At 41.6% G+C, this 27315-nt stretch overlaps 1 protein-coding gene across 3 annotated transcripts; it reads right to left on the reverse strand.

Annotated features, from left to right (window-relative positions):
- Positions 1–600: 600 nt before the first annotated feature.
- Positions 601–26558, reverse strand: kdm3b (lysine (K)-specific demethylase 3B). 3 transcript variants are annotated; one of them, XM_085423487.1, is made up of 25 exons: positions 26045–26558; positions 17556–17714; positions 14384–14497; positions 13966–14071; positions 13062–13186; positions 12905–12964; positions 12088–12783; positions 10776–11973; positions 10477–10693; positions 10148–10362; positions 9902–10054; positions 9679–9786; positions 9440–9567; positions 9043–9340; positions 8680–8933; positions 8039–8311; positions 7705–7876; positions 7479–7569; positions 7151–7281; positions 6930–7049; positions 6088–6111; positions 3503–3642; positions 3092–3268; positions 2835–2969; positions 601–1561 (listed from the first exon to the last, which is right to left on the reverse strand). In XM_085423487.1, the coding sequence occupies exons 1-25, from the start codon at positions 26249–26251 to the stop codon at positions 1454–1456; spliced, it is 5409 nt and encodes a 1802-aa protein (XP_085279613.1). In that variant the 5' UTR covers positions 26252–26558; the 3' UTR covers positions 601–1453. The 3 variants fall into 3 exon arrangements, with proteins under 3 accessions (XP_085279613.1, XP_085279606.1, XP_085279622.1); XM_085423480.1 differs by having other exon boundaries at positions 9043–9343; XM_085423496.1 differs by lacking the exon at positions 6088–6111 and having other exon boundaries at positions 9043–9343.
- Positions 26559–27315: the final 757 nt, after the last annotated feature.

Below are 27315 nucleotides of genomic sequence, written 5' to 3' on the forward strand. Positions count from 1 at the left end.
AGTGGCTGCTTCTTTAGCGATTTTCAATCCAGTCCTTGTACCCGACCATTGTCAGAGGAATGTTTGTGTTGTTTCAATTAAGCCACTTAACACTAACATATGAAACATTTACAAGGGATCTACCAGTGTTGCATCTTTCAAGTCAAACAAGGACTGGTTTGGGACTGCACTTCAGCCAATGCAAACATACTGCCAATGCAGTAAAGACATACAATAGAACTATCAGTCATGGATTGACCTCCCCAAAGCCCCAAACCTCAACATTATTGAAGCAGTGTGGGATCATCATGACAGAGAACGAAACAAAAGGTATCTCTGAATGTTGTTTAAGAAGCCTGGAGAAGTATTCCTGAAGAATACTTAGTATCACTGCACCCGATTTACATTTTCCCAGCAAATTATAAAAAAAAAAAAAAAATGGGTGACTCAAGACTTTTGCAGAGCACAACATAACTGCGAACTGCATCTCTTTTTTGGGATGTTTGACCAAACAGGCAATCAGATACCAGCAAACTTGTATTTTAATACCATCTACATCTTAGCGGTGCATGGGTAGAGGCTTTATGGGTTAAAAAAAAAAAAAAAAGATCAGAGAAGCAGCAGTTTTTGTAAATTTTATTGTGAAAAATCAAACAGACTGCTAGATCAATATATATATTGATACAATGTTAATGGCCAGTAGTTCTGTTCAGCTGCAATTGTGATTCTTGAACCATGTTGGAAGTCTGCAGTTCATTCAGCCCACATGACAAAGACAAGTGAAAAAAGACTGCCCTCCTTTGAAGCCCCACCCAACCAATTATTACCTTGTGGTGTATAAAAAAAAAAAAAAAAAAAGACTTCTTACTCTAAAAGTGAAATAAGAAAACTAAAAATACAAAACTTTGGTCTGCTTCCCTTGACTGGCTGTTTTCACAAATTCATTTCAGCCACAGAGGGCAGAAACAATCAGCTGTTTAAAAACTTAAACAGAAAAAAAAAATCTACAAAAAACAGGTTAACCTCGCTCCTATTGAAGAAAGATAATATCAATGTCATCAAAATAGGAAAGTTAGCCCAGTACTCACATTTTTGTCAGTTGCTTATATTGTAGCTGAACCTCTGCTTCAAAGGCACGTCAGCTTTTACCTCCCTTACTCTCACGTCTTACATGTACAATGAAAACAGAACAAACACACTGACCTTAAATACAGAGTTAACCAAAATCAGAAAAAAAAAAAAAAGGAAAACAACTAGACAAGTTTGAGCGTACTGTGTAACAGCGATAAAGGACTTCCTTCATCCAAGCGCTGATTCGTCCCTCCCCATCTAATCAAATGTACAGTCTTCCCAAACTCAAACCTTCACTGCCCTCAAAACAACCTACACTATCTCTGTACTCTGCGCTGTGCAGCTGGTACTTGTTTATGTAGGTATGAAATGTATGCGCTGTGTGCATGTAGTGGAGTGGTCTTCAGAGGCCAGCGGTTTGAGGAGACGAGTAAGGGCGCGTTAGTTTGGATTCGTGGGCCTTCAGCGTCCCAATGGCGTCCTTCACTGCGTGATAGATGATGTTCTTCACCTGAGGGTAAAAAAATACAACAAAACAGTGGTGAGACAACACCAGACACAAAACACCTCACACCGATAAGAAATGATAACTTTTCAATGCTGCTGTGAGAAAAAAAAAAGTTTTTATTATCTTACTTTGAACAGTATCATCGTGCTTTTCCTTTTATTTAACAAAAACATAGCATTGTTATATGTAAACACACGCTGTGCTGTGTTTGACTATAAAACAGAGACAGAACAATCAGCTTTTCCCAGTGAGAACTCTATAAACATGCTGCTGCGTTATAGTGAAGAATGGCCTCTAATATAAACATCCACCTTTGTAACAGTGTATACACTCACTGATCACTTTGTTACACCTGTTCAGCTGCTGGTTTATGCAAATATCCAATCAGCCAATTACATGGCAGTAATTCAGTGGAGCTACGTGTGTAGACATGGTCAAACTGAGTATCTGAATGGGCAAGAAAGGTGATTTAGGTGACTTTAAACATTTATCTGCTGGGATTTTCCCACACAACAATCTCCTGAGCTTACAGGGAACGGGTCTGAAAAAGTCAGAATTTCAAAGAGCATGAAAACATGGATCCATCCAACTTTAAGCCACTCAGTACTAGGTGAGCAACACTGAAACAATCTCACAAAGCACTAATCATCTCAAACAGGTTTTTCAAACATGACCAAGAGTTCACTGCACTCAAACAACCTCCACAGTTAACAGATCCCAATCCAATAGAGCACCTGATGTGGTAGAACAGAAGATTCCCATCATGGATGTAGAAACTGTGTGATGCTGTCATGTCAATGTGAATGAAAATCTGAGGAATGTTTCCAGCACCTTGTTGAATCTATGCCATGAAAAATTAAAACTAATCTAAAGACAACCCCATTACCAGCCAGGTGTAACTAATGAAGTGTCCGCTGAGTGTGTATATATATACACAAGGGTTAACAAAACAGACACAAGAGTGTATGAAAGGTGAACAATATAAATTGTGCCTGTTTCTTTAAACCCTTCAATTTTTAACACTTTATAATGCTTCTCAGGCTTCAGCCCCAGTTTATAGATGACATACTGGTAACCAATCTTAATTTTATAGTTTTTAAATAACTGTCAGCAACTAATAAACTCTTTGTTCCAATAAAAAGATCATAAAACTGTGAACACAGAGTTAAGTAAACTATAGCCTACAGCTTCAAGCGACACAAGCAAACATCGTCCTCTAGTATAAACCATCCAAATAAGACATAAAACTACACACTGAGAGGAAAAACACACCCACCTGGAGTTTATCTTCATGGTTTGTGTGAGTAGTGGACAGGTGTCTGAACTCCTGGGTCAGCCTGAAACAGTGCCTCACATGCTCGGGAGACACAAAGTCCTCCGCCACCTTGATACAGCTGTACAGGTTGTGCACCTGAGTGTGTAGAAAGGACAAATGTGTTCATGGAGGTGTGAGAAAAATCACAAAAAACAGGCAGGTCTGTTGAATCACAGGGTATGTGTACAGCTCCACTTTTCATATAAAAACAGTCTGACCTGGTGGGGAGCTCCAGCAGGGATAAATACAGCATCTCCTAAGAACTGTACAATGGCCCAACCCTGGACGCCATATTCTTCGTAGAGCCTGCGGCGGAGCACCTGGTCCAGGTACCAGCTCTGGTCATGAATCGGGTCGTGATCTGGCGGGTTCTCTTGACCTTGTTCTTCTCCCACCTGTGAAAGGTCAGGACAAGCCATTGCTTAGAAAGAATGAGCTTTTAAGTAAAGTTCCCCGGCTGGCTAATTTTTGTTTGTGAACTTTAATCATCTTCTGCAGAAATCAAGCTATCGTTCTACCCCAATTTTATTTATCCAATGACAATCCTGTCCTCACAGTTTATGGTTACAAAATGTTACGGCTACAGCTAGCGACAAGCCAGCCTGAAACAGATCTGCCGGCTTGCTGACCTTGCGAAGCAGCTCCCTGATTTTCTCTGCGTCCTTGGCAGCATAGATGTGCCAGAGAGCTCCAGGCTTCTCCTTTCCCTCGTGCACCCTCCTCTTCGTCATTTCATCCACATCGCCTTCCTCAATGGTGGTCAAGACCTCTGGAGACCAAACATAAACAAACAACAGTTGTAATCACCACTGTCTCTATAACAGCTGTAAGAGAAGTTAGTTTATTTGACTTTTAGTGGCCTTTTTAAATTAGCTTTTGCACTGTGATTGTTAAATTTTTCCACAGCACTTTAAACACTACCGTGTTTTACTCTATTCCATTTCCATGAATGACTAAGCTAAGTGCTGGGACAGTGATTGGAAGTGCTAAATCTACATATTTTTTCTTTAAATAGAACAATTTCATTCATATACATCCATCACAGACTTTTTCTTGGCAGAAACGGTGCAGGGATGTAGTTCTCAACTGGTGACAAATGACCTAAGAGGACATCAATGCTGTAAGAGTTTTATTCTGAAGTGCACTAAAAGCTCAGAATCTGCATCTTCCATGACACAAGCATGCCAAGCAGCAGGCCTGTGTGCTCATGGGTTTTCAATGAACTGTGACCACCGTATTTCCTCAAATACTGACCATGACTTTTATGTACCTCAACTGCTGAAGCAGGTCTGTATCAAGAGGCAGGTTTACTTTCTAATGTCTTGTTTGTTTTTTTAAAAAGATATTTTTGGTCTTATCTCAGTAGGAATACTTTTTTTAAGTTAGTGCATTATTGTACTTCAAATTAAAAGCCCTTTAGTGTTGCAGTGCACAAAAACACTTTGATTTTAAAGGCATACAATAATACAAGAGAACCCAGACAGGCTAATTTCTTCATGCTGATCACGTCCCCCAGGCATTATTGGAGGCGCTCCTTTTAGCTGAATAAAGGTTTTCACTTGAGAAAATACGGTAATTAATATAAATGCGGCTTAAGCATTCATATTATTGAGATCCAAATCTTTATCATTATTATTATTATTATTATATTTAATAAACTATGTTTCTAGTGCATGAAAGCATTGTACATTTCCTAACTACTTTTTTTGGAAATATGTCGCTACTGAAAATGTAGATCCTGTGGTCTGACCAGTTGAGAACTACTGGGGCAAAGGACAGGACAAGCTGCAGACTACACAATCACATTTATGACACATAAACATTCACAGCCTACTGCTGACTTACACAGCATCTAAAACTACTGCCTTAATAAGAGTCCACTGGACTCTCGCCATAATACTGACAGACCTTTGATTCATTAACACAAATCGAAACAAACGCGTGTAATAAAATCCGTCGCGTCAGTGGACTTTCATCTTTCCCTCACCAAAAACCTGGCTGTGGTCAAAGTTTCTCATTGAAATCTAAACGTGTTTGCATTCAGCTGTAATAAACTTGCCCGTGTACGACTGCAGTTTTTTTCTCTAGTCCATCATAAATAACTTCTTTACAGCTATAAGTTCAGCTCCTAGGCTACAACAGTCCTTTTATGTTTATGTTGTTGGGGTCTTTATGTATAAAAGGAAGGATACTAAGGATTTGTCTTAAACCAACTTACTAATAATGATGTGCTCATTAGAGTAATATTCTTTGGACTGTAATCACAGTGCAATAAAATAAATCCTAATAAAAGTTTTAGGTGGTTTAATGCTTCAAAATGAAAAGAAACATCCGGCTGATTCTTCCTAAACTTTTCCACTGAACATTGAAAAAGCTGGGAAACTAAAGCACAATAACCCATCCAGTTTTATCCTGCACAGAGTGGCTTTCCTGACTGCACCCTTTCCACTTCCTGGTGGTGACCCAGGAAGTGGAAAGGGTGAAAAATATATACAACTTAAAAAGAAAGTAGTAATTTCAGCATAATTAACTTTTGAAAGATAAATCACCAGCTGGATGTGGAGGTTCTATTCCTAATGTTCTTTTTTGCTAACTTTGCTCAATAAAGCATAACAAATCTCTTCCCTCTACTACTCACTTATGTCTTTGTATAAGTTTAAAACCTCATTAACTAATTAAGAATATTAGATAAGCACACTACAGGAAAATGTAGTTTCCTACATTTCCTACTTATCCCTAATTGCGTGTGTGCAGGAGCATGAGAGTCACTCAGATGAGTGAAAAGAAGCCTGCAGAGGGGAACAGGTAATGCCAAATCTAGATGCCCTTCATTCAAACTTTTCTCCCACAGGGTAAGGACCAGAGCACAGTGCACCCAAAACTACCAAATCTCCAACCAAATGTGTCACATTTATCTAACCCAACACTGAAAATACACAGAAGGAAAATAAAACAAAAAACACGGATCTCCAGAGAGCAGCAATGCGGAAAATTTAAATGCCATATGTGGTTACTTAGTTTAATAAAGCGTGTATTTACACAGAAATCTGGAAAAAAGCGTACAAAAATGCAGCAGCAGAAACTAGCAGACGGTTCCCAGTGCTCTGGCCCCTACTGCACAGATAACAGAAGGATGGAGTGGAGGAGTGAAGAAGGGGAGTTAGTCAAGAAGAAGGGCATGCTACTCAATTTATACAACTGAAAGTCTACAGACCTTTGCGTCCAGAGATTTCTGCCTCTGTGAATGAGAAATTTTGCCACAATGTAAATGAGCAAGACCCACTGAAGGGTCTTATCAGAGTCCAAGCCAAGACAACTAAAACAGTGTAGCTATAATGTTTAGGATGAGGTTGTGGAAAAACTGACAAGGTTGTCCAAGAGCGATAAAGTGAGGAATGAGTGATGAAGTGTTTCAAGAAGAAAGTTTGTTAACTTGTACTCCACTTAATGCTTCACAGGATAATATGGCTTTAGTGTGCAAGGTGTGTAATATTGTTACAGAAATACTCTCACATTACAAAAATTTGTGTTTTTGGAAGTCAGGATGGATTTCAAAAACATTCATATATTACAGTAACACATTTTTACTATCAGGAACAGATATACGTGTAAATCTCACTGTCACAAGCCTGGAAAATAAAACAAAACCCTGACATTTAAAGCTTATTCCCACTTATTACTATAGCTGATTAAGTTTCTCTTTGCTTATATGGTTTTGCACGTTTACTTTTAAGCCATAAATCTGACAGAGACTCCAGATATCTGACCTGTAGTGCTAAATCTGGATGTTCGGGGTTATTTACATGATGGAGTCATACCAGCTAATGTACACTGTCCCTTCTTAAATCAAATGAGCAGCAGAGGCAACAGCGTCGGAGCACCAATGTGACTCTCTTCCATTTACGGAGAGACCACAGAGGTAAAATTTTTAGCTCCTATTTGGTTCATTTTATTGGAAATCGGTTAAATTAAACAATCCTGATCTTCAATGAGTTTGTTGAAGACAGAAAGCAAGACCGTAAAAAAAGGAGACAAAGTGTGTTTAAGTCTACCAACCTTCCTCCTGGTTGTTTTCTCCGTGAGGGATGCCAACATAGACCATGACGTTGACCGCATCAGACACATCCAGGTGGAGGTTAGTGGTTCCCACCTTCCGGTCTTCAGTCGATATTAAGCCTGCAGGTTAAAATAGAGGGAAAAGAGTGATGCGAGATGAATAAATTATATCGCACATAAGAAGAGAAAGACAAAATAATTCCATCAGATGTTGTTCTTACCATAAGCGTTGTACATCTTCGGTCCAAGGTCAGGACGCACAAAAAAGTTAGGGAGGCGCGAAGCGAGATTTAGACGACCGTCTCTTTTTGTGTACTCGGGCAAAGGGAGGTTGTCCATTAAATTGTCGAACCTGGGAAAGGTACAAGAGACATTCCCATCAATAACAGACCTTACATAAATACAAACAGGCAGAATTTACAGCTGCAAAGCATGAAAATACAAAGAAGAGATAAAATCAGTTAGCTCCTCTATGTCCTCTATGTGTATGAGCGAACAACCGCAGAACATCACTGAAACGCTTTCTCTGTAAATGTTTGTGTTCCTCACCTTGTGGGCATCATGTCCCTGAAGTCTTCACCTGGAGGCCAGTCCTTTAATTTTAACACCATGGGCAGGCCATCGGCATCTTGCAGTCGCTCTGCATTCATAAAAAACACATTTAGTGACATCTGTCCAGCATCAGAGAAAAACATGCTAGATACAATAATTGGTGATCTCATGGATCCAAGTAACAAATAAAATAATTGAGGAAAAAGAGAGTTTGGATACTCACTGGAAATAACCTCAAAGCCATCCCAGAACTCTCGCACCTTTACATCAGAGATAATAGCACAATTTCTACAATTGACCAGGTCTACATCCTGGTCTCCAAACTCCTCGCTGAAAGCATCAGGCCGCCACAACTCAGTCTTCAGACGTTTATGTATCCCTGACACCAACACAGGCTGGCCACAAAGCAGAGGTAATCAGACAGTAATGGGTGAGTTACATTAATCAATGCAATAAAATTTCAACCCATAGCTCAGTAACATCCATCTCCGCATAATTTTAACACAAAAATCAAAGAATTGGATGAAAGATGAAGTTATGCTAATCATAATTCCTACCTGTCCCTGCTTCCAGCACTCTCTGAAGATCTTCCAGTTGTTGCTGTTGCTGGGATCCTGTAGGCAAAGGAGTCGGCCATCACAGAGCCAGGAGTGTGAGGTATGTGGCTCCAAAACGCTAAGGCCCATTACGCCGTCTTTGCGAGACCCTAGCGCTCCGAGTTCTCCGCCTTCAGAGGCCCCGGTGCGACGGCCCTCGGCCTTCTTGGTCTCCACAACTGAGGCGATGATGTGATCCAGGAAGTTTGGAAGGCTGCTCTTCAGCTTGTCACTCTGTCAGGTCACATAAAGATTTTGGGTTACCCAACAATGTAGTTTTATTCGTAGCTAGCCGATACTATTGTTGAAGGAGTACAGTCTCAGTAGTTTATACACTAAAACTTACAAAGAATCAGTAGATGGTGGTAATTTTTTAATGATTTACTCCACAACTTGTGCACTTCAGAAATCTGTTGCTTGCTTGCTTGAAATACAACAAATAGTATTCCTGTTTTCAGCATCTAAATTTCCATATTTAAATGGACTTGAAGTGTAATTTCAAGTTCAGAAACTTAGCTGAAGTTTTTGTGTTGATACATGCGTTTGAAAAAAATTGATCAATACTGTATCATCATATGGAAAAATGAAAACATTTTACTTACGCCTGCTGAGGTAAAAACAGAGGGGAATGGTACCCCACTCTCTCCAGGGCCTTGGGGCAGTTTTCCTGGTCCGGAGTTGAGCAGGTCCCGGAGACTGGATCCCTCAGGTTTAGACTGGGCCATGCTGGAGCCCAGTAAAAGGCTGTTAAATAGCTTAGGGCTAGAAGCAGAAGGCTTTGAAAGAGCACTGAGGGAGTCCAGGCCGAAGGGAGGTCGACTGTCTCGACTCATTATGGAGCGAAGCGAACCGGATTCTGGAGAAAGATGGGAGGAAGGAACGATGTTATTCAGATCAGTTGATGTAATCTTTTTCATGCACTAAGATTTTACACACTCAACACTTGTAACCCACTTCTTACTTACCCTTGGTGTCATCCTTGGCTTTCTGTGTGGCCAAGTCTGCCAGCCAGTGCAGAGCAGAGCTGTTGCCTTCTCCTGATGAGCGCGACTCCTTGACAGAGGACTGTGTGAGGTTACAGGGGGAGGACGTACCACTGGTGGAGGTACTGGTACTGCCCACACTTTCTCCACCCCCACTGTCTGACGATACTGGTGTCTGTGTGGTTTCTGTTTTGATTGCTGATGTTTCTCCCTCTGATTTTGGAGTGATGCCAGTACCAGAGGTTGCACCTGCGAGGACACCCCCACTGCCCGGTGTGGACTGCTGAGACACACATAACAAGATAGCAGAGTCGTCAGTTTAGGAGCTTTCAAAGTGTAGACATGAGAAAAGAAAGCTCGTAAAGTTGTAAAACTGTACCTGTGAAATCCCATTTGGGGCAGTAGGGCGCACTAGAGGCTTAGTGTGTCGATTGGCACAGGGACAGTTGGCTTTAATACCCCACTTGCCTCTTGCTGAGTGCACCATGTCTCCTATATTGTAAAGAGCTGGAAGAGAAGGACAGTACGATCATCACACCTTTTACTGTAGCAATATTTGATCACGGGTAACATTTAATGTTCCTGCGATGGGGGAGTTGATCATAATGTACATGTTACCTGTTCCAGGTATAATTTGTGTAGGCATGAGGTTTTGTGGCTCGTGAGGTTGGCCTTTGGCACACTTCAACCAAGAGAAAACTTCATCCTCCGGAGTTTCGTCTACATCTGAAGGAAAGAATAAAGTCAACCATGTATTTCCAACACAATAAGCTAAATAAGGAATAAAATAAGACACACTAAACAGCCCTAAAGTTACTCTAATATCACTCCAGTGACTCACCCTCCCTTGGCCTGTTCCTGCGAAGCCGGTAGCAGTCCAGACACACTCCAAACCCACATTTACGACAGACCCAGTGGATGTTGAACAGGGTGGTCTCACACACATCGCACATTTCTCTGACGCCTCGCACGGCACGTTTCCAGGCCACTTTCTCTGCAGGACAATCAAAAAATAAGCGGATTAGACTCGTGGCAAACAAAACTCTAATGCGAAAACATGAGCTTGGAGAGATGTCTTTATACTTACGGTGAGGCTCCACCATCATCATGGCCTCCTTCTCAGACATCACCAACTGACAAAACTGATCTCCCACATTGGCCAGGATGTACTTGGATGTGTCGAGGTCGAGGCCCTCATGGACAGCGGGCACAGGTAGCCACAGTCCCATGGCCATAGAATCACTCTGCTGGGGACTTAAGAAACCTTCCACACGCAGCACACCTTTACGAGTGAAAGCCAGCCTAGTCACGAGCAAAAAGAGTAAAACATTAAGGTCAAAACACACATTTTTTTTTCAAAAATAAAGAAATGCATAAATAAAATTATAAAGAAAGACAAAGCTGCGTGATCCATACCTTCTGAAGTGGAAAAAACGACAGGCTACGTTCGGATCATCATCGTCGTCGCTCTCTTCGCCCGTATTCCGATATTTCCGATAACGCTCCAGGCGGCATTCGCGGCACTTGTGCAAGTGAGGGGCCACATTGATGCAGGAGCCATCTTGAAGAAAGGACTCACCAGACTGCTTTAGACGACGCACCTTGCTCTGATCTTTAAGTACAGACTGACCCACTGGAAAAGAGAGTTTAGTGTTACCTCTCTTGGTAAGCTTGTTTATCACCATTTTAAAAAGTGAGAAGTGGACAAGTCTTACCTTTGAAAGGCTTGTTACGTGGACGGCTCTTAGCGGCCCCCTGGACCTTATTTTTCTGCATGATGGCTCCATCCTTGGCAGAAACAGAAGGTCCTCCTGGGATTTGACCTTTCTCCAGGCCCTCTTCATTATCACTCAGATCTGAGAGGTCACTGTTGCTGCTGGACTCGGAGTCATGTTTAGATGACTGGCCTCTGTCTTCCAAGCTAAACTTCTGAGACTGGCTCTGGTCGAAGGGCACGGGCACCTCCTCCATTCCGCCAGGGCCAGCGTTTCCAAACATCGGGCAGTCTGAGGTGGATGATGAAATCTCGCTAACATCTTGCACCTCCTTTGTCTCAGTCCCTTCACTTTGTAACGTCTGAGATGAGGCTGGTGCCGGAGAGGGGGAAGTGCTGGTTGAAGCAGCTGCTGACGATGCTGGGAAAGGAGAAGACAGAATCCCCTTAGGTGGCTCTGCCATAGTGAACAGGTTCGGCTTGCTGTCCAGCGCAGGACCCATGGACTGTGGCTCGGACCCAGTTAGGCCAACGAAAGCTGTGAGGGAGGATTTTTCCCCGTATGCCAAAAATGGATTAGCAGACTCCTTGGAGTTCTGTAGAAAAAGGTTCTGGTGACTCTCTGCAGAATTAAAACCAGACTGCAGCCCTAAGCCAACTACTGAACTTCCATTATTACTGTTCTTTTTAGAAGCACTTTGGGCTCCAGAGGACACTGCTGGACCACCCACATTTAAGCCAGAGCTCCGTCCTCCTGGAGAGCCCCCCATGCCCTGAAAGGGTGAAGATGATTTGTTGAACACACCATTTCCTGTTTGCTGGACCTCAGGCACTTTAGGCTGCTCAGGCTTTTTCAGCCCTTCAGTGGGGGCTGCTGGCTTGAAAAGGCTTGGAGGCTCTTTACTCAGGCTCTCAGACACTGCAGTAAAGTAATTGGTGTCCTTGGATTGGGTCTGATCAGCAGTTAGATTTAGGCTGGTGACAGACTTCTGCGACATGCACTGGAAAAACAGGTTCTGGTCTGGCTTAGGCTGAGCCTCAGTCTTTGCTCCACCAAAACTGAAGCCAAAAGGCTTGGGAGCATCCTGAGAGGCTGTGGTAGTGGTAGGAGCTCCGTTGGTCTGCGAGGTAACATCTCCAAATACAGGAGCAGTAGGTCCAGCTTGGGACAAACGAAAGCCTGATGCCGTTTTAGATCCCTGAGGAACAGAAACACAACACGGTTAAGTCAAATAATAGAGATAACAGATTGCAAAGAGCAATTTGTTGGAAATGTACAGTATTAATGGTACTTGTTACATCATTGGTTTTACCTCCGTCTGGCTTCCCCAGTTAGAAGTTTTAGAGCTAAAACCCACAGAAGCTGAAAGCGAAACACTGGGAATGCTGTCTTGTGACCAAGAAATGGTGACAGGTCCTGGGGAAACAAGAGCAGCTGTTTTGGAATAAGCTGCCTGGTTGCCCTCCTCTCGTTCGAGCTGGGGGGATGAGGAGGCCTTGGGGGCTGGTGCTCCAGGAACCAAGACTGGCATCTGGCCTAGTGAGGGAAAAGACGCAGTGGAAAAGGGGGAAGGGGCTGGTTTGAGGGGAGGAGGAGTGGGTGTAATGGTGGTGGTCGAGTCTGCTGCTCCCTGCGTGGCGACTGCGCGACCGTTTTCTTTGATGTGGCCGGGATAGCGAGGAGAACTAGCGTTTGACTGGTCCATCTGGAGCGAGGAATTAATTGTTGGGGGCGAACCTCGGCCCTGAGGAAAGGTTCCATCTGAAGAGCTTCCATTTTTGGTTGTGCTGCTGACTCTTTCACCAGAGTCTCCAGCCCAAATCCCCATCGCGTCCACTGCAGTTTTGCTGGTGTCGCCGCAGTTTTGTGCGTCCGCTCCGGTATCTGCTGCTCCTTTAAACCGTTTCAAGTTCAAGTCATCCTCACCTTCTGAGGCAGTCCTGCGTCTGCGTCCGCTGTCTCCTTTCATTGTTTCGCTGTCCTTCCTTCGCCGCCCATTCTTGCCAAGCTAAAGGCAGAAAATATCCAGAAATAATTAAAAATCTAAATCTCAAATGACTTATTAACTAAACATACAGCACACAGCATGAGGAGAGTTTGATGGATATCGACTACTGAAACAACCCTACCTCCTCCTCTGTCAGCATGACGTGTATCACACGAGGATCAACCATCTGATTTTCTTCTCCCTGCAGCGCAAAAAAAAGAAAAAAAAGTGTAGTCATTAAGTAACATTTATTTACACCATGAACAGTAGAATTTATTTAGGCAAAACATAAACATTACCTTATCCAAGGTAATCTCCATAATGTGAGAGATAGGGTCGTGCTGTGAGACCAGTCCAGTGGCCCAGCACTCTTCAAACTCCGGCTGGTACACACGAACTTTGCGTCCTTGAATGGTGTATGAACCTGAGGACAGGTACAATGGGAAAACAGGACTTGAGAGAATTAAATCTACATCCCTCACATGTCATTTAAATCTGCCAGACAGATATGTTGCTTTTAAATAAAACACAGATGGTTTTTATTCTGAACTCAAATTCCTTCATTTCTCTAACAATACGGGTGACAGTGTCCAACCTGAGGGCCAGATCGGCTCTGTGAAAGAGACCAGCCCAATAGAGGACTTTGTAAAATGTGAAAAATACAGAGGAGGGCGGCATAATATTTAGGTCTTCCACTATAATTTGCACTAAACAAATTGCAGCAAAGGTATCGCTTCATAGGAATAGTTGTCTGCACTGTTATAGCCCATTTCCACTAGTACCTACTGAGGTCAGATGGGCTTGACTCAACTTTAAGGATTTTCCAGTAGGTGGTGGTACCTGGTACTTTTTTAGTACCTACTCAGCCGAGGTTCAAACTGATCTGAGGTCATCTGAAAACAGACTGCATGCCACCGATTAGCTAGTCAGTGGGAAGCTAATTAACCCAAGCAGCTGTGTGCCAATGTGCTTGTCTGAGTTGCTGTTGTGTAAATCACTAAACTACAAAGCCACCCAAACGCCACGTTTAAGAACATCAAATAAATCATAACCAGAAATTAATAGGCTTAACTTAAGTAAGTGCCACTGATTAGGACTCCTTTCAATTTTAATTATGTGACAAACACCCTTAATTGTTTTGGTATGTACCACGTCCCAGATGTGAAATCGAGATAAAGGAAACTGGTGAAGGTTGAAACTTACCCTTCCTGAATATCTCCTGCAGTTCAAAGTCAGTACGCCAGCTGGAGATGGCAGCCTGCAGAGATGGCTGCTCCAACAGCAGAGGGTGTCTAACATCTTTATCAACCTGCAAAAGGACAGAAACCAAACTGATCTGAAGCAGCGCTCGCAGTAGAGCTGAAATGTAGAACAAAACATGTATGCAGCTTCACCCTAGATTATTAAGTAAGAAGCACTTAATGAAAACAGAAAATAATTCAATTGTTTTACATTTAAACATGTCAGTGACATTAACATGTATCCTGAGTGATAAATAGTCAATCTGTTTAATGATTGCATGAAATAGAAAACACCAGACGCTAAATCACAAAATGTTGTTGGTACTGTTTGATATACAAGTTCACAAACTTCTTTAACAAACGCTAGAATTTTTGTATACCTCAAACCTTTGGACAGTTTTGTTGTCGGGCAGGAACTCAAAATTCTTGTTTCCAAAGTACTCTACAGGAACCAAGGATCCTAAACCAACTCTGTCCACCAGAGAGCGGAAAGTCTGTGGAAAAGGCGAGAGCATGTAATGAGATAAATACAGGGCGAGAACTTACATTAGGTTTATTCAGTTCAACAACCAAAAGGAGTAACAAAAGTATGCATTTATGCATTTTTTTTGTATGTTATACAATTTTGTAGATCAGTCTAATAGTCCACCACCAGTTACTTGCCACTATATTTGGTATAATCAGCACCTCTGTGCATTTAGGTGTGCAGACATGGTTAATACAACCTCCTTAAGTTCAAACTGAGCATCAGAATGGAGGAAAAATGGTCATTCAACTGACTGAATAAGGCATGGTTATTGGTTGTTGGTGTCAGACAGGCTGGACTGGGTATTTCAGACAGTGCTGATCTACTGGGATTTACCCACAGGACCATCTCTAGCACTTACGGAGAACGGTCTGAAAAAGAAAGTTGCCAGTGAGCAGTAGTTCTTTGGGTAAAAACGCCATGCTGTTGTAGACTGCTTGATAGAACGGCAACAGTAACTTGAACACCCACTTGATGAACCAAGATATGCAGAAGAGCATCTCTGAATGCAGAACACATTGAACCTTGACGCAGATGGGCAACATCAGAAGGCCCTTGGGTCTTATTTCTGTCAGCTAAGAACAGGAAACAGAGTCTACGATTGACATAGGCTCACCAAAGGATTGGAAATATGTTGCCTGGTCTGATGAGTCTCAATTTCTGCTGGAAAAATCAATCGGCAGGGTCAGAACTTGGCATAAACAGCATGAAGACATTGATCATTCCTGCCTTGCAGGCTATTGGGTTGGGTTTAATGGTGTGGGGATATTTTCTAGGCATACTCTAATCATCTTACAGTAACAGAGTATCGTTTAAATGCCACAGCCTGCCTGAGTACTGTTGCTGACCAGCTCCTTTTATGCCCACGGTGTGACCATCTTCTGATGGCTGCTTCAAGCAGGATAACACACCATGTCAAAAAATCTCAAGTCACGTCTAACTGGTTTCCTGAACATGACAATGAGTTCACTGTATTGAAATGGCCTCGACAGACACCAAATCTCAATCCGATAGAGCACCTTTGGGATGTGGTGAAACAGGAGATTTACATCACGGATGCATTAGATGTATGCATTAGTTCTGCAGCTATCAATTATTTTAGTTATCGAGTGTTCGATCAATTATCTGATTAACTGAATATTACTTTGTCATATTAATGAGCAACGATAAATATTCAAAAGAGAGGAAACTGATCTTTCAAACTGCACTACTAATTGCAATTTCTAAAATGGAAACCAATGTTTTAATAGTTTAACTGAATACAACGTCTGCCAAAACAATTCAAACCTCTCATTGTATTTAAATATCATATTAAAATCATATTTTAAAGAAAAATATTTCTTAAATCCAAAGTAACAGTAATTTAAAAAAAGAAAAAAAGGTATATACACGACCTAAGCTGAGGCACAGAATAAAACAGCCTTTACTCTTTCTTTCAATGTGTTCTTCCATTAATAGGAGGCAAAAAGAGTTCTGACTGTACTGCATCACCTGGACGTAGTGTTCAGTGGGTGGGTGTTCAGGCGTATGTGTTTTCTGTGTGTGTACTCGTGTGTCTGTAAATGATGACTGCAATGAAGAAAAGCAAGCATGTCCACATTTTTAAAACTGAAACTGGGCTTTTAAATGCAATATTTTCTACTGCAGAAAACAGACGTTCTAACGGTGTAGATGTAATAATTAATGGTAATAGTTGATGTCAATAATTCAGTGTCCATGTCAGCAGCCTAGAGTTTTACAGGCCCATGTATATTTTTACTGGCCTGCAGTAAAAACATTTTAAATATTTTAAATCACAAATGTGGGTGACACATTTGTGATTTACAGGGTGACAAGTGAGCGCTACCAAGTTGTTGGATTAACCCAAAGCATTGAACCAAAAAAATGCATCAACCATTTTTTAAGATTATTGAAGAATGATTTAATGCAGCTCTAATGTGTAACCAACACATCTATAGCAACTACCAATAGGAACCAGAATATTTCAGGAATGACACCATTACTTTGTTGAATCTATGCCATGAAATATTAGGGACAGTTCTGGAGGCACTGGAGAAGGTGTAACTAATGAAGTGGCGAGTAAGTAAAGTAAACTGGCCAATTCAAAACCAAAACGTCTATGAAAGGGTAAAACAGACTGCACATTGACCTGGCCTCGGTTGACTTCTGTTTACTATCTGGAAGATAAGTAACATAAGCAGTTAATGATGTGCTGACTTTCCTATCTGCCCTCAAGGTGATCATTAAGCCAGTTGTATACGTATGTACTAAGAGTCCATGCGTGAACACATGCAAGCATTTTGCTTGTTTTTTTGTTTTTTTTTTTAATGTGCATGTAGACAATGTTTTGCAATTGCACTCAAACCGTGCAGATCATTTTTTGTTAATGCTTTGTCATACATTACATCAACATTTTGGGACCAGAGTCATTTTCATATAAATAAGAAAACAGCACTCTCACACTGATTACACAAAGAAATATAGAAACAAATAATACAATTATAACATGCTTTATGCATTTACATTAAACATGGATGCTTTGATCTTATGCAAGTAAAACATCAAGCACTGAATCAAACTCCATAGTAATTGACTCATTTTATTGTTGAAATTAAGCTATCATTGCCAATATCCAGCTGCAAGTGTTAGCTGTTCAAAACACGTACGAGGTGATGGTAACCTTCAGATTGGACATTATTATACTTATATGCAAATGTGCACTGCAGAGCGTACAACAATGACTAAAATAACTCCAAGTGTGGATGTGGAAGGTGAGCAACATGTAAATGGCGCTTTAATTTTTCTTTGTCTCCTCTCAATGAGTCGGGAGACACCAGTGTGGGATCAGGTGCACACTTTATTTTCAAATGAATTTCAATGACCAAAAGAGTTATCCAACTTCCATTCACTTTACATTCCAAACATAAATCTGATCTAAGTACAGCTCACTCTACTCCTCATTCACAGTTGGAGCCCAGACTATTTGGGTGGTTAATGGTTTTGCTTGTTTCCAGCTGAGCACTCACCAGAGCAGGCCAGGCTGGTGCCGAGGCTCCGCTTGTGTCGGTAACGTCGCTACGACGGGCCCAAACAATGGAGTCTTCTACCAGCACAGCTTTCACCCCCTCGTCATACACCTGCACCCAAGAACAGCGCTGCGAAGCATTCTCAAACTCCACAAATACCTGCAAAATCAACCAGAACATACACACAAGGACTGTGAAGTGATGAAGCAAGTGAAATTACTGCAGACTCTAACACTTTCAGGAAATCGCAAGTCTAAACAAACAAAGCAAATCTGATTCCTTAAAAAGGTATTAAAATATCAAATTTGATACAAAGTTAATTAATATATTACCATCACAGGATGTTAAACTGTATTTTGGTTTTGTGAATTAAGTGAACTGCATGCTCCAACAGGTTTATATAACCTATATGTATAATATGTGTAAAATATGTAAAATCCACATTTAATTGAACTTAAACTTCAAGGAGGCTGAGTACTGCTAGAGGAAAACTTGAGATATCTTTTGTTATGTTTTCAGGTTAGCCCTCAAAACCCCGGGCTGCTGTTTGGATTCTCTAAGTGAAAAAAACATCTGCACATTTACTCAGTAACTGCTCCTTTATGCATCATCTGTGGAAACCATGCTGCCCAGCCCAGTGAGAAATCTGAAAAAAGATGTGTGATTTGGAGAGTAAATAACAGCCATACAAGTATGAGTCAGTCAACACTCGCTATAGAAGTGAAGAACACCAAATGGTAAGTCCACTTTAGTTCTTGCAGTTCTGGGTACTACTCTACTATGAATGTGCCCTGCTTGAAAAATAGCACTGGCTGTGGATACCAAGAACAAGATTAATAAAACTGTCATATCTGTCCAAATGGTATTAATTTCATTTGTCTTTTTCCCCAGTAACCATAACTGTATTTGCTAGTTCTGAAAAACAAAAACAGAACCAGACACGGGATATTACCATCACAATTAGCCTTAATAGTAGTCATTATGGCTGCCACGATTAGTCGACTAGTCAGGATTACGTCAACTATCAAAATTGTCAACGACTAATTTAATAGTCGACGTGTCGTTTGAAGCTTTTTAAGATCCCAAAAGACGCAGAAATAAGTAGTAGGATTTAAGAGTGTAATAACGAACTGAAATAGAAGATGGCAGCACTGCACGTACAAGGATTCCAGCTGCCGTTAAACCCCGAAGAAGAAGAAGCAGTGTCTGGTATCGTGGCTGTGTTCAAATTCAGGAACCGCAAACTCCTGAGCCTGCATTTGTAGGCCAATTACGTTACAGCAACACGACGAAGGCTGTTCAAATTCGAAGACTCCTCCAAATCCGCCCTTCATTTCCCCAGATTTGAAGGATGGGTCGGATGTATCTTTCGTGGCCCAACCTATCCCAGAATTCATAGCGCGGCCCTGCTCAGTTTTCTACAATGGCGGCAGCTACTTAGTTTTAATATTTCTGTTATTATTCTTTCTGGGTCAAAAAGTAAACTTTTAACATATTTTCAGGCGAGAATGTAGCTGTGCAAACTTCAAATATCTGCTCGGTTTATCAAGACATCACATATTTTCAAAAGCACTCTGACGTTTTTGGAGATGTCTGTTACCCACCAGCCCGATAGCTAGCCGGGGTTCAAGGCTCACTAGAGACGGTGAGACTCCCAGCAAATAGTTTTCGAACCCACCTCCGTCTTTCGCTACTCAGGTTAAACATGATATATAAGTCACTTAGATAACTTAAAATGTTATTGTTTGGCTTTTTTCAGTGTTTTATTTGTTCCTGAGTAAATCGGTTAGGCTGAGATTAAAGTTATAGTTTTTACACAGCTGAATAAAGTTCAAGCAGACAACTGATTATCAGAAGTGTCAGATGCTCGAGAATATACTCCGGTGTCCTGTTATATTTAAGATAGCAATGAGCAGATGGCTGAGTTCATTAAACTCCACCGAAACAATATATTTAAATAAAATTTAATAAACTATCATCTTGTCTTCATTTTTAGTTAGCACATATCTTAAACACTTTAAGCTGTAAGCTAAGGATAGTTATATAAGAGCAGATATTCTGGTGCAATAAGCTGTACGTTTTACATCCAACTGATGCATGATCTGATTAGTCGACTAATCGCAAAAATAATCGGTGACTAGTCGACTATCAAAATAATAGTTTGTGGCAGCCCTAGTAGTCATACTATTTTTCTTTGGAGAAAAAGAATTGTAGATGCTCACAAAACACGAGCTGGATATACAAAGTTATTAAAGCTGCTCCAAGAGTCAAGAACTGGAGTGAGAAGTGTCATCAAGAAATTCAAAGATTGCCACACAGTACAGAACAAGGACAACCTGGTGAAACATTATGCACACTGGAAGCGTGACCTTTGGCCACATGAGATGAAACTAGAGCTTTTTGATCACAGACACTCAGCTTATGTTTGGAGAAAGAACATCAAGCTCCCAGTGAAACATGGTGGTGGGAGTATTATGCTGAGATGACGCTTCAGTGCTTCTGGAACTAGGAATCTCGTCCCACAGAATAGTGAAGAAAGAAGGATACGTAAAGATTTTGAATGAAAACCTTTTTTACAAATGTAAAAAGAACATTTTCATAGAGACATGATTATTCCGTCATCTGTTACTTTATGCAAATATGCACAATGGTTGATCGTTGCCAAAGTTCACATTCAAATGATCGGCTACACAAAGTGACAAAGTAAACATAAGAACACCCGAGCTCCCACTTCTCACAAAGGACTACAGCTGTTTAATGGAGATTCCAGTCTTCCAGACTCCCACCGTCTCTTCTTCTAGTCACATTTGTTTACACTTGAGGTGGGAATATTACATCATGTTATTGATTAACACTATCTATGAAACTGATCGGCAACGACTTAGTTTTAATAGGAAAGGTTTCCCCTAACCTTTTAAGCAGTGCATTTGCATAATGACTGAAACTAGCACCAGTGATAAACAGTGGGCTGTGAGGTCAGTTTCTTGATCATTAATTTGCAAGAGAGAATGAAAGAGCCCGAATGGCAGCACCAGGTACTTGTAAGCTGCCCCCTCGAATACAAACCTCAAAAACTGCCTGTTGTTCATTTGTATAGCATCATGAAAATAAGCATCTGTTAGACTGATGTGACAGATTGATGTGACATCGGCACCTGATGTTTTAACACACCCAAACTGGGAGTTACAACCTGAGACATTTTGTGTGCAGGGGCTTTGTGCTTGGGAGACGGTGCTGGGAAAGTACAACGCCTTCAAGGACTGATGCTAGGACTGCGCCTCTTATTGTATCTTTGCCACTGGAGCCCCTCTCCGCTCAATCCCACACCTAGAACTACTAAGGCTTTTTCATCCTTGGCATTGGGTCCCACCGGGAGCTTGAATGTGGACCTTTGCTCCAAGCCGACTGGCGTGGAACTCGAGCTGGAGGCTGCGCTCTCACTGAAGGTTCACCCACAGCAGCAGTGGATGCTGCTCTTGCCTGGCGGCAGAGGAGCAGTAGGACTGTGAGATCTAGTTAGTTTGGGCTTGGTATGACGTCTGGCGATGATGTCACGCAGTGCCTCTGTTTGCTTCTTCCACAGATCAAAGCCTTAATGGCTTTGATTGATTGCCCAAATAACTCGGCAGCAAATACTCAGCCCTGTCATCATGCACATATCATCACAAGTCAAGACGTAAACAGAGGTTTCCTCTTCTAATATACGCGGAGGGAAATCCCGTACTTTATGTGTTGTACCGAGTGAATCAGCTGAAAGGGAACTATAATTTTATAGGTGAAATGTAGCCGTACTTATTTGGATGCCTGGACATATACTCTGAAGGCAGCAAACTTGCAGAGACAATACCAAGCAAACTGCTTAACCTCCAGGTAGTGATGGTTTGCCACTGTGCAAGACAATTCATTCTCAAACAACAAGGAAAAACGTTCCAAAACCTTGGTACATCCCACGCAAAAGGCAACAGATTTGCTAACTTTGTCCATGTGGCATCAAGCTTTACAGTAATTGTTCAGATTTTAAGGTTTTGCTGCACTCGTCTCATGCATCTGCAGCCTTCCAAATACAGTACTCTATGAAATCCACAGATCTCGGTGTCAAAAGCTTTCACTGGTCCAAATAAATCACAGGTAATAACCGCTTGTCTGCAGCACATATGGAGAGCATTTGTGCCAAGTAAGTGATCCATGATTTCCATGGTTCTTCAGTTTTACTTTTCCAAAGGTAACAAGGAATAAAAATCACCAACATGTCAAGGATTAATGACTTTAAAAAAATTTAAATTTAAATCAACCAAAACCAGTCTCTTCTCAACTTCATCAGATATCTTCACAATCTGGTGTTTCTCTGTATAGACAGGTGCATATGCATTAATGACTAAATACCTATACTCCACCTCCATAGTGTTAGACTGCAACTCCAAACTACTGTGGCCCTGGAGCTTGTAGTGCATCCACCACAGCTGAAGGTCTAGCATCACCACCTGCCGTCCAAGACAGTGATGTTGGAGTACATGTGACAAAAGAAGCATCCTCTCTGGAGAATTATCTGAATGATAGAGGGCCCCTGCAACAGCAACCTGGAAAGCGATCCGGTGCGTAGGGAAAACAGAAGACAGGACAGCCAGGACTAGCAGGTTCGCAGCCACTGGAGTTTCATGGTAACTGCGAGGAGTCTGTCCACTTGTAAACTGACTGCAAAGAGACTCAGTCTCTCAGACAGACTTTGAAAAACTGCCAGATACAACAAAAAGGCCATCTGTTTCCATTTATACAATAAGCGCCATATGTTAAAATCATGAACTGCCAAAGGTCTAAAATGCAGGAATGCAGAAACTTTACTAAAATTAGTTTATTGCTTGATTTTAGTCACTTTTGCCACTATTCTGACAATCTGTTTTTGTCACAACACCAGCTGCAACAACGTGGTTAGTACTGTTTTAGCTTTTTAAGTCTGCACATATAAGTACCATGCTCCTAGGGGATCTAATGTCATTTAATGAAGAAGGAACAACCACAAAGTGAGCTTTGAGTACCCTACCAAATGCCGCTTGGTGCAAAACCTTCTTAATCTAAATTTGGTGTTGCTTTTTATGAATCCAGAGCATACGTTCTTCTTTCTTTGTTGTTAGGATCTGGTCCTGACAGCCTGCACTGACATCTATGAGATAAGATAATCAGAAAGCACGTGTGATAAAACATATCAGACGGTTAAAGATGATAAGAAGCAAAAATTCATAAATTTCTGTATGGCATCTACGACTATCAGTCATCTTAGTGGCTGGATCATTATTGTAATTTCATTTGCCTGCCTATTTAATAAATCTTGTGTACCTTCAAGTCCAGATCAAGCTGGGACGACAGGAAGAGTACCTATGATCAACAAAGAGAAGCCATACTAAGGTTTCTGCAGGTTCACCTGGGGAAGGATCATTAACGATTGCCTCCGGCTGTCTTTGTCTCCACGTTACCAGGGTGCCTGGTCCAGTCTGTCATCAGCAGCACACACTAAAGGTGTTGGATGGCTCTTGGCCTAACCCCCTGTCTGCAACTGAGGAAGGCTTGACTCTCTGTTACTTTACTAGTGACTTCCTTGCAGGTTTTCCAGCTGTGTGGTGCAACTAGGGCCTCTCGTCAGCTGTCTACGCCCAGAGAACACCTGCAGTGGAGGCAATGGTTTTTGAGTTGTTAGTTGAAATATGACCCCAACTAGCCCATATGACCCTATATTGAAGTCACTGGACCCTTACCTGTATTCGCAAATGGGCTCAATCGGACTTAGCTCAGACCTTGTAAAAGGAAGAGAACGTTTATGTCCGATCATACTTCTGATTGAACATGTTCTCATATCCATATCTTGTGGGAAATATGTAGAAAGGTTCAGGGCTACAGGGCATATATGGTCTAGTGTGGATCTAACTGATAAAATGTGTCCCTTCACAGCACGTTTTAATTTATTTATTTGGGTTTCAGTTCAAATTAGGGCTGCCACAAACGATTATTTTGATAGTCGACTAGTCACCGATTATTTTTGCGATTAGTCGACTAATCAGATCATCATCCATTGGACGTACAGCGTACAGCTTATTGCACCAGCAGCATCTGGTCTTATATAACTATCATTAGCTTACAGCTTGAAGTGTTTGTGCTAACTAAAAATAAAGACAAGATGGTAGTTTATTAATTTTTAATGAAATTTGCAGATTGTTTCGGTGAAGTTTAATAAACTCATTGCTTTCTAAAATATAACAGGACACCGGAGTATATTCTCCAGCGTCTCACACTTCTGATAATCAGCTGTCTGCTTGACAGTTTTAGCTGTGCAAAAACTATAACTTTAATCTCAGCCAAACCGATTTACTCAGGAACAAATAAAATACTAAAGAAAGCCAAACTAACATTTTTAAGTTATCTAAGTGACTTATATATATGTTTAACCTGACTAGCGAAAGACGGCGGTGGGTTTGAAAACGATTTGCCGGGAGTCCGGTGTTCTCATGGCTCTAGTTAGCCTTGCCCCCGCCTAGCTAACGAGCTAGTGGGTAACAGACGTCTCCGAAAACGTCGGAGCGCTTTTGAAAATATGTGGTGTCTTGATAAACTGAGCAGATATTTGAGGTTTACACAGCTACATTCTCGCCTGAAAATATGTTAAACGTTTATTTTGTGACCCAGAAAGAATAATAAGAGTAAAGTTAAAACTAACTAGCTGCCGCCATTGTCGACAACTGCGCTGGGCTGCGCTATGAATTCTGGGACACAGCTTCTTCTTCTTCGGGGTTTAACGGCAGCTGGCATCCTTGTACATGCCGTGCTGCCATCTTCTGTTTCAGTCCGTTATTACACTCTTAAATCCTACTACTCATTCCTGCGTCCTTTGTGATCTTACAAAGCTTCAAACGATGCGTCGACTATTAAATTAGTCGTCGACGATTTTAATAGTCGACATAATCGTGACTAGTTGACTAATCGTGGCAGCCCTAGTTCAAATACACTCAAAGTTTAGATAAATTCAATGTTTAAAAGACACTGTGCTCTTTGGAAAGTTAACTTAATATTGACCAAAAATCATTGTAGTGGGATTTTTTTTCAGATCATGGATGAGCGCTGCCCTACAAAGAAGAAAAAACATTACAACTACCAATCTATCCTCCATCTTCTTCACTAGACCCCTGACTCACACCTGCCAGCTACACGTCTTTAAAAAGGTTAGCACATAAACAAGCTTTTCACGTTTTTGGACTGATCAGTTAGCCCACCTATTTTTTCAAAGCTCAGATTTCCTGACATGTCCTTACATGTTCACTGGATGGTGGGGCTCTGAGAAGTAAACACCGGTGGCATAAACCCTCCAAGCTGGACAGACCCCTGACACATACAGCAAGGTTTAAAAGCATAAAAGGGTGTGCAGTACCACATGTCCAAGTCCTTTTGTTTTGTTTATCACTGATGGAGCAGGTTATCAGAGCAGGAGACGAACATGGATAGAAGATGTTTTTCATTATGTTTTTATAATTATGCATCGACATGCACGATAAGGGCAGAGCACAGGAACAAGTTCTCACACAAGAAGTAAATTCCTCAGTTTAAGATTTATTTCCCAAGAAAAAAAACAACAATACACAATTAGGAAATGCACACCTGAGGTCAATAAGTAGTATTGCTACTCTTTAGATAAAAGCAAACAAAAAAAGAGGACTAAGGGCTACATTTTTTGTTGTAGCTTGCTTTTTCTAATAAACAAAAAGATAAAACATCGGAAGCGATTACATTTTTTTTCTTAAAACTACATTTTTACTTTACTTGATAAACATCTATTAATGTCAATTCAAATGCATGCTACTGTAATAACCCGCATTTGGACTACAAAGTGCAGCTGTCATGTAGGTCAACCACCGCCACCCAGTTTTCAAAAACTCTCCCAATTTTTGGGCTCGGCAACACTACACTTTCATTCATTCATTCTAATTACCACCCCGAGCAACAGTGTGAATACTTAATAATCTGGACGCAGAGTACGCTCGCAGGGATTCCTGGTTCGCCCCTTTATGAACTTGTAAGGCCTTTAACTAGACATGCCTCAGCCAACTGTGGAAGCTCATCAACCTTTACGGTTACTCTGTGACTGCCGGCGATTTGTTTCAGTGAAATGAACCCTTAGTTAGCTCTAACGTATCGATGCTTTCGAAATTCGTGCTAAATAGTTAACGAATAACACTGGAGCTGGGTGTCAGAGAGCTGAAAAGCGAACAAAGCAAAGGCCAAAAAAAATCCCCGGCCTCGAGTTTAGCTGCGCCCCAGTGGCTGCGACTTGGAGCTAACCAGTATGTCCAAAAGCTAACATAAAATACTAGCAAATGTAGCATCGGTGCTAGGTAAAAATGTGTTCGCTAATGTAGAGCACATAATAAACAGCTGGTACGCTGTGCATGTATGTTAACTGTTGTGTATTTAGCTATGCAGGACGGCATCAGCTGAATGTAAACACTGACCGTTAGCCCCGCTGCAGTGGTTGTTGTTGTCGCCTCCCCGACGCTAACCTCCGGGGCGGCCAGGCCGATGACACTCACTGCCCGCACAGTTCCCCGAAGCCAGTCCCGGGCCCAGGCAGCCTGCTCCGACTCGGATCCATTCGCGGACCTGCCGTCGTCGAGGAGCAAAAGCAAACGCTTCCCTATCAATTCAAGAGAGTCCTCCATGGTTTGCTCACAGGCTAGCTGCCTCTAGTAAGCCACCATAAACAGTGTTAACTTCTCCGCTTGGGATGGGAACTCAAGAAAGCTAAGGTTAGGGTACGATCGGAAAACAGCTTTAAGCTCGATGCCCAATACGGCTCGATTCGACGATTGCGCTGCACCCCGGGGACACGCGGCTGAGGACCGGGTCACGCCAGGAATTCACCCAGTCGAAACGTTTTTGTCCTCGGTGTTAACGCGACTATCCAGCTCTGTCCGCCATTTAGCCCTGCAACAATCAAACGCACTCCTCGTATTCAGGCAGCACTGCGGAGACACGGAGAAAGTGTGCGCAAACGGCGACCTCTAGCGACAGGACCGCAGAGCACCTCAACGATAGCTGCTTTATTTTTCAGGATTTTCCGCAGTGTTAACCAGAGATAGCTGGACCAGCCCAACTACACTGCAAATGGTTAAAATACTTTTATCAAAACGATTATTTACATTATTTGTATTTAATTTGATTCAACAACCTATTGATTTATTTTACAGGGATATTCGCTTGTTACAAAGATCACAAAAAATAACATATATACATTTGTTGTTAAAATTTAAGTCTTCAATTGTACAAAAATACTGCCAGTAAACAGGAAAATAAGCTTGGAGTAAGCGCACAACGTGTCATCTAATGAATACATGTATTTCTGTGATTGAAATTATTTTTTCATGAGGATCACTGTGGTTATTGTTGTTGATTGTGACCACTAGGAGGTGCTACATCGCCACAAAGCCATCATTAAAGGGCAATGACGAGACTTCCAAGTGAGGCTTTAAAACAGTTTAAAAGAAATTTAATAAATGTGCCTTTCTATCTATAAACAAATATAACTGTGAGCTATATTTTTGGGATATTTATGGCTGTGTATCTTTGCAGCAATCTTCTTCTTTTGGCTGCTTCCTTTAGGGGTCACCACAGGAGACCATCTCACCCTGTCCCCCAGCATCCTTCTCTATTACACTGGTGTAAAAGAGAAGTTACTCCTTCACTGCATCCATATGAACATAATTTTGTATCATATATCCCACCT

This window comes from Rhamphochromis longiceps, linkage group LG2, assembly GCF_057381845.1.
Source record: "Rhamphochromis longiceps isolate RC_006_pf linkage group LG2, R_longiceps_female_GT1.1, whole genome shotgun sequence".
NCBI lineage: Eukaryota > Metazoa > Chordata > Actinopteri > Cichliformes > Cichlidae > Rhamphochromis > Rhamphochromis longiceps.

Excerpts from the sequence above, each read along its gene's own strand:
- kdm3b (XM_085423480.1), bottom strand. The coding sequence starts at position 26,251 with ATGGAGGACTCTCTTGAATTGATAGGGAAGCGTTTGCTTTTGCTCCTC. Across the intron at positions 8,312-8,679 it reads CTGTTTTTACCTCAGCAGGC|AGTGACAAGCTGAAGAGCAG; the intron begins GTAAGTAAAATG and ends GTGACCTGACAG. Across the intron at positions 7,877-8,038 it reads AGTGCTGGAAGCAGGGACAG|CCTGTGTTGGTGTCAGGGAT; the intron begins GTAGGAATTATG and ends CTTTGTGGCCAG.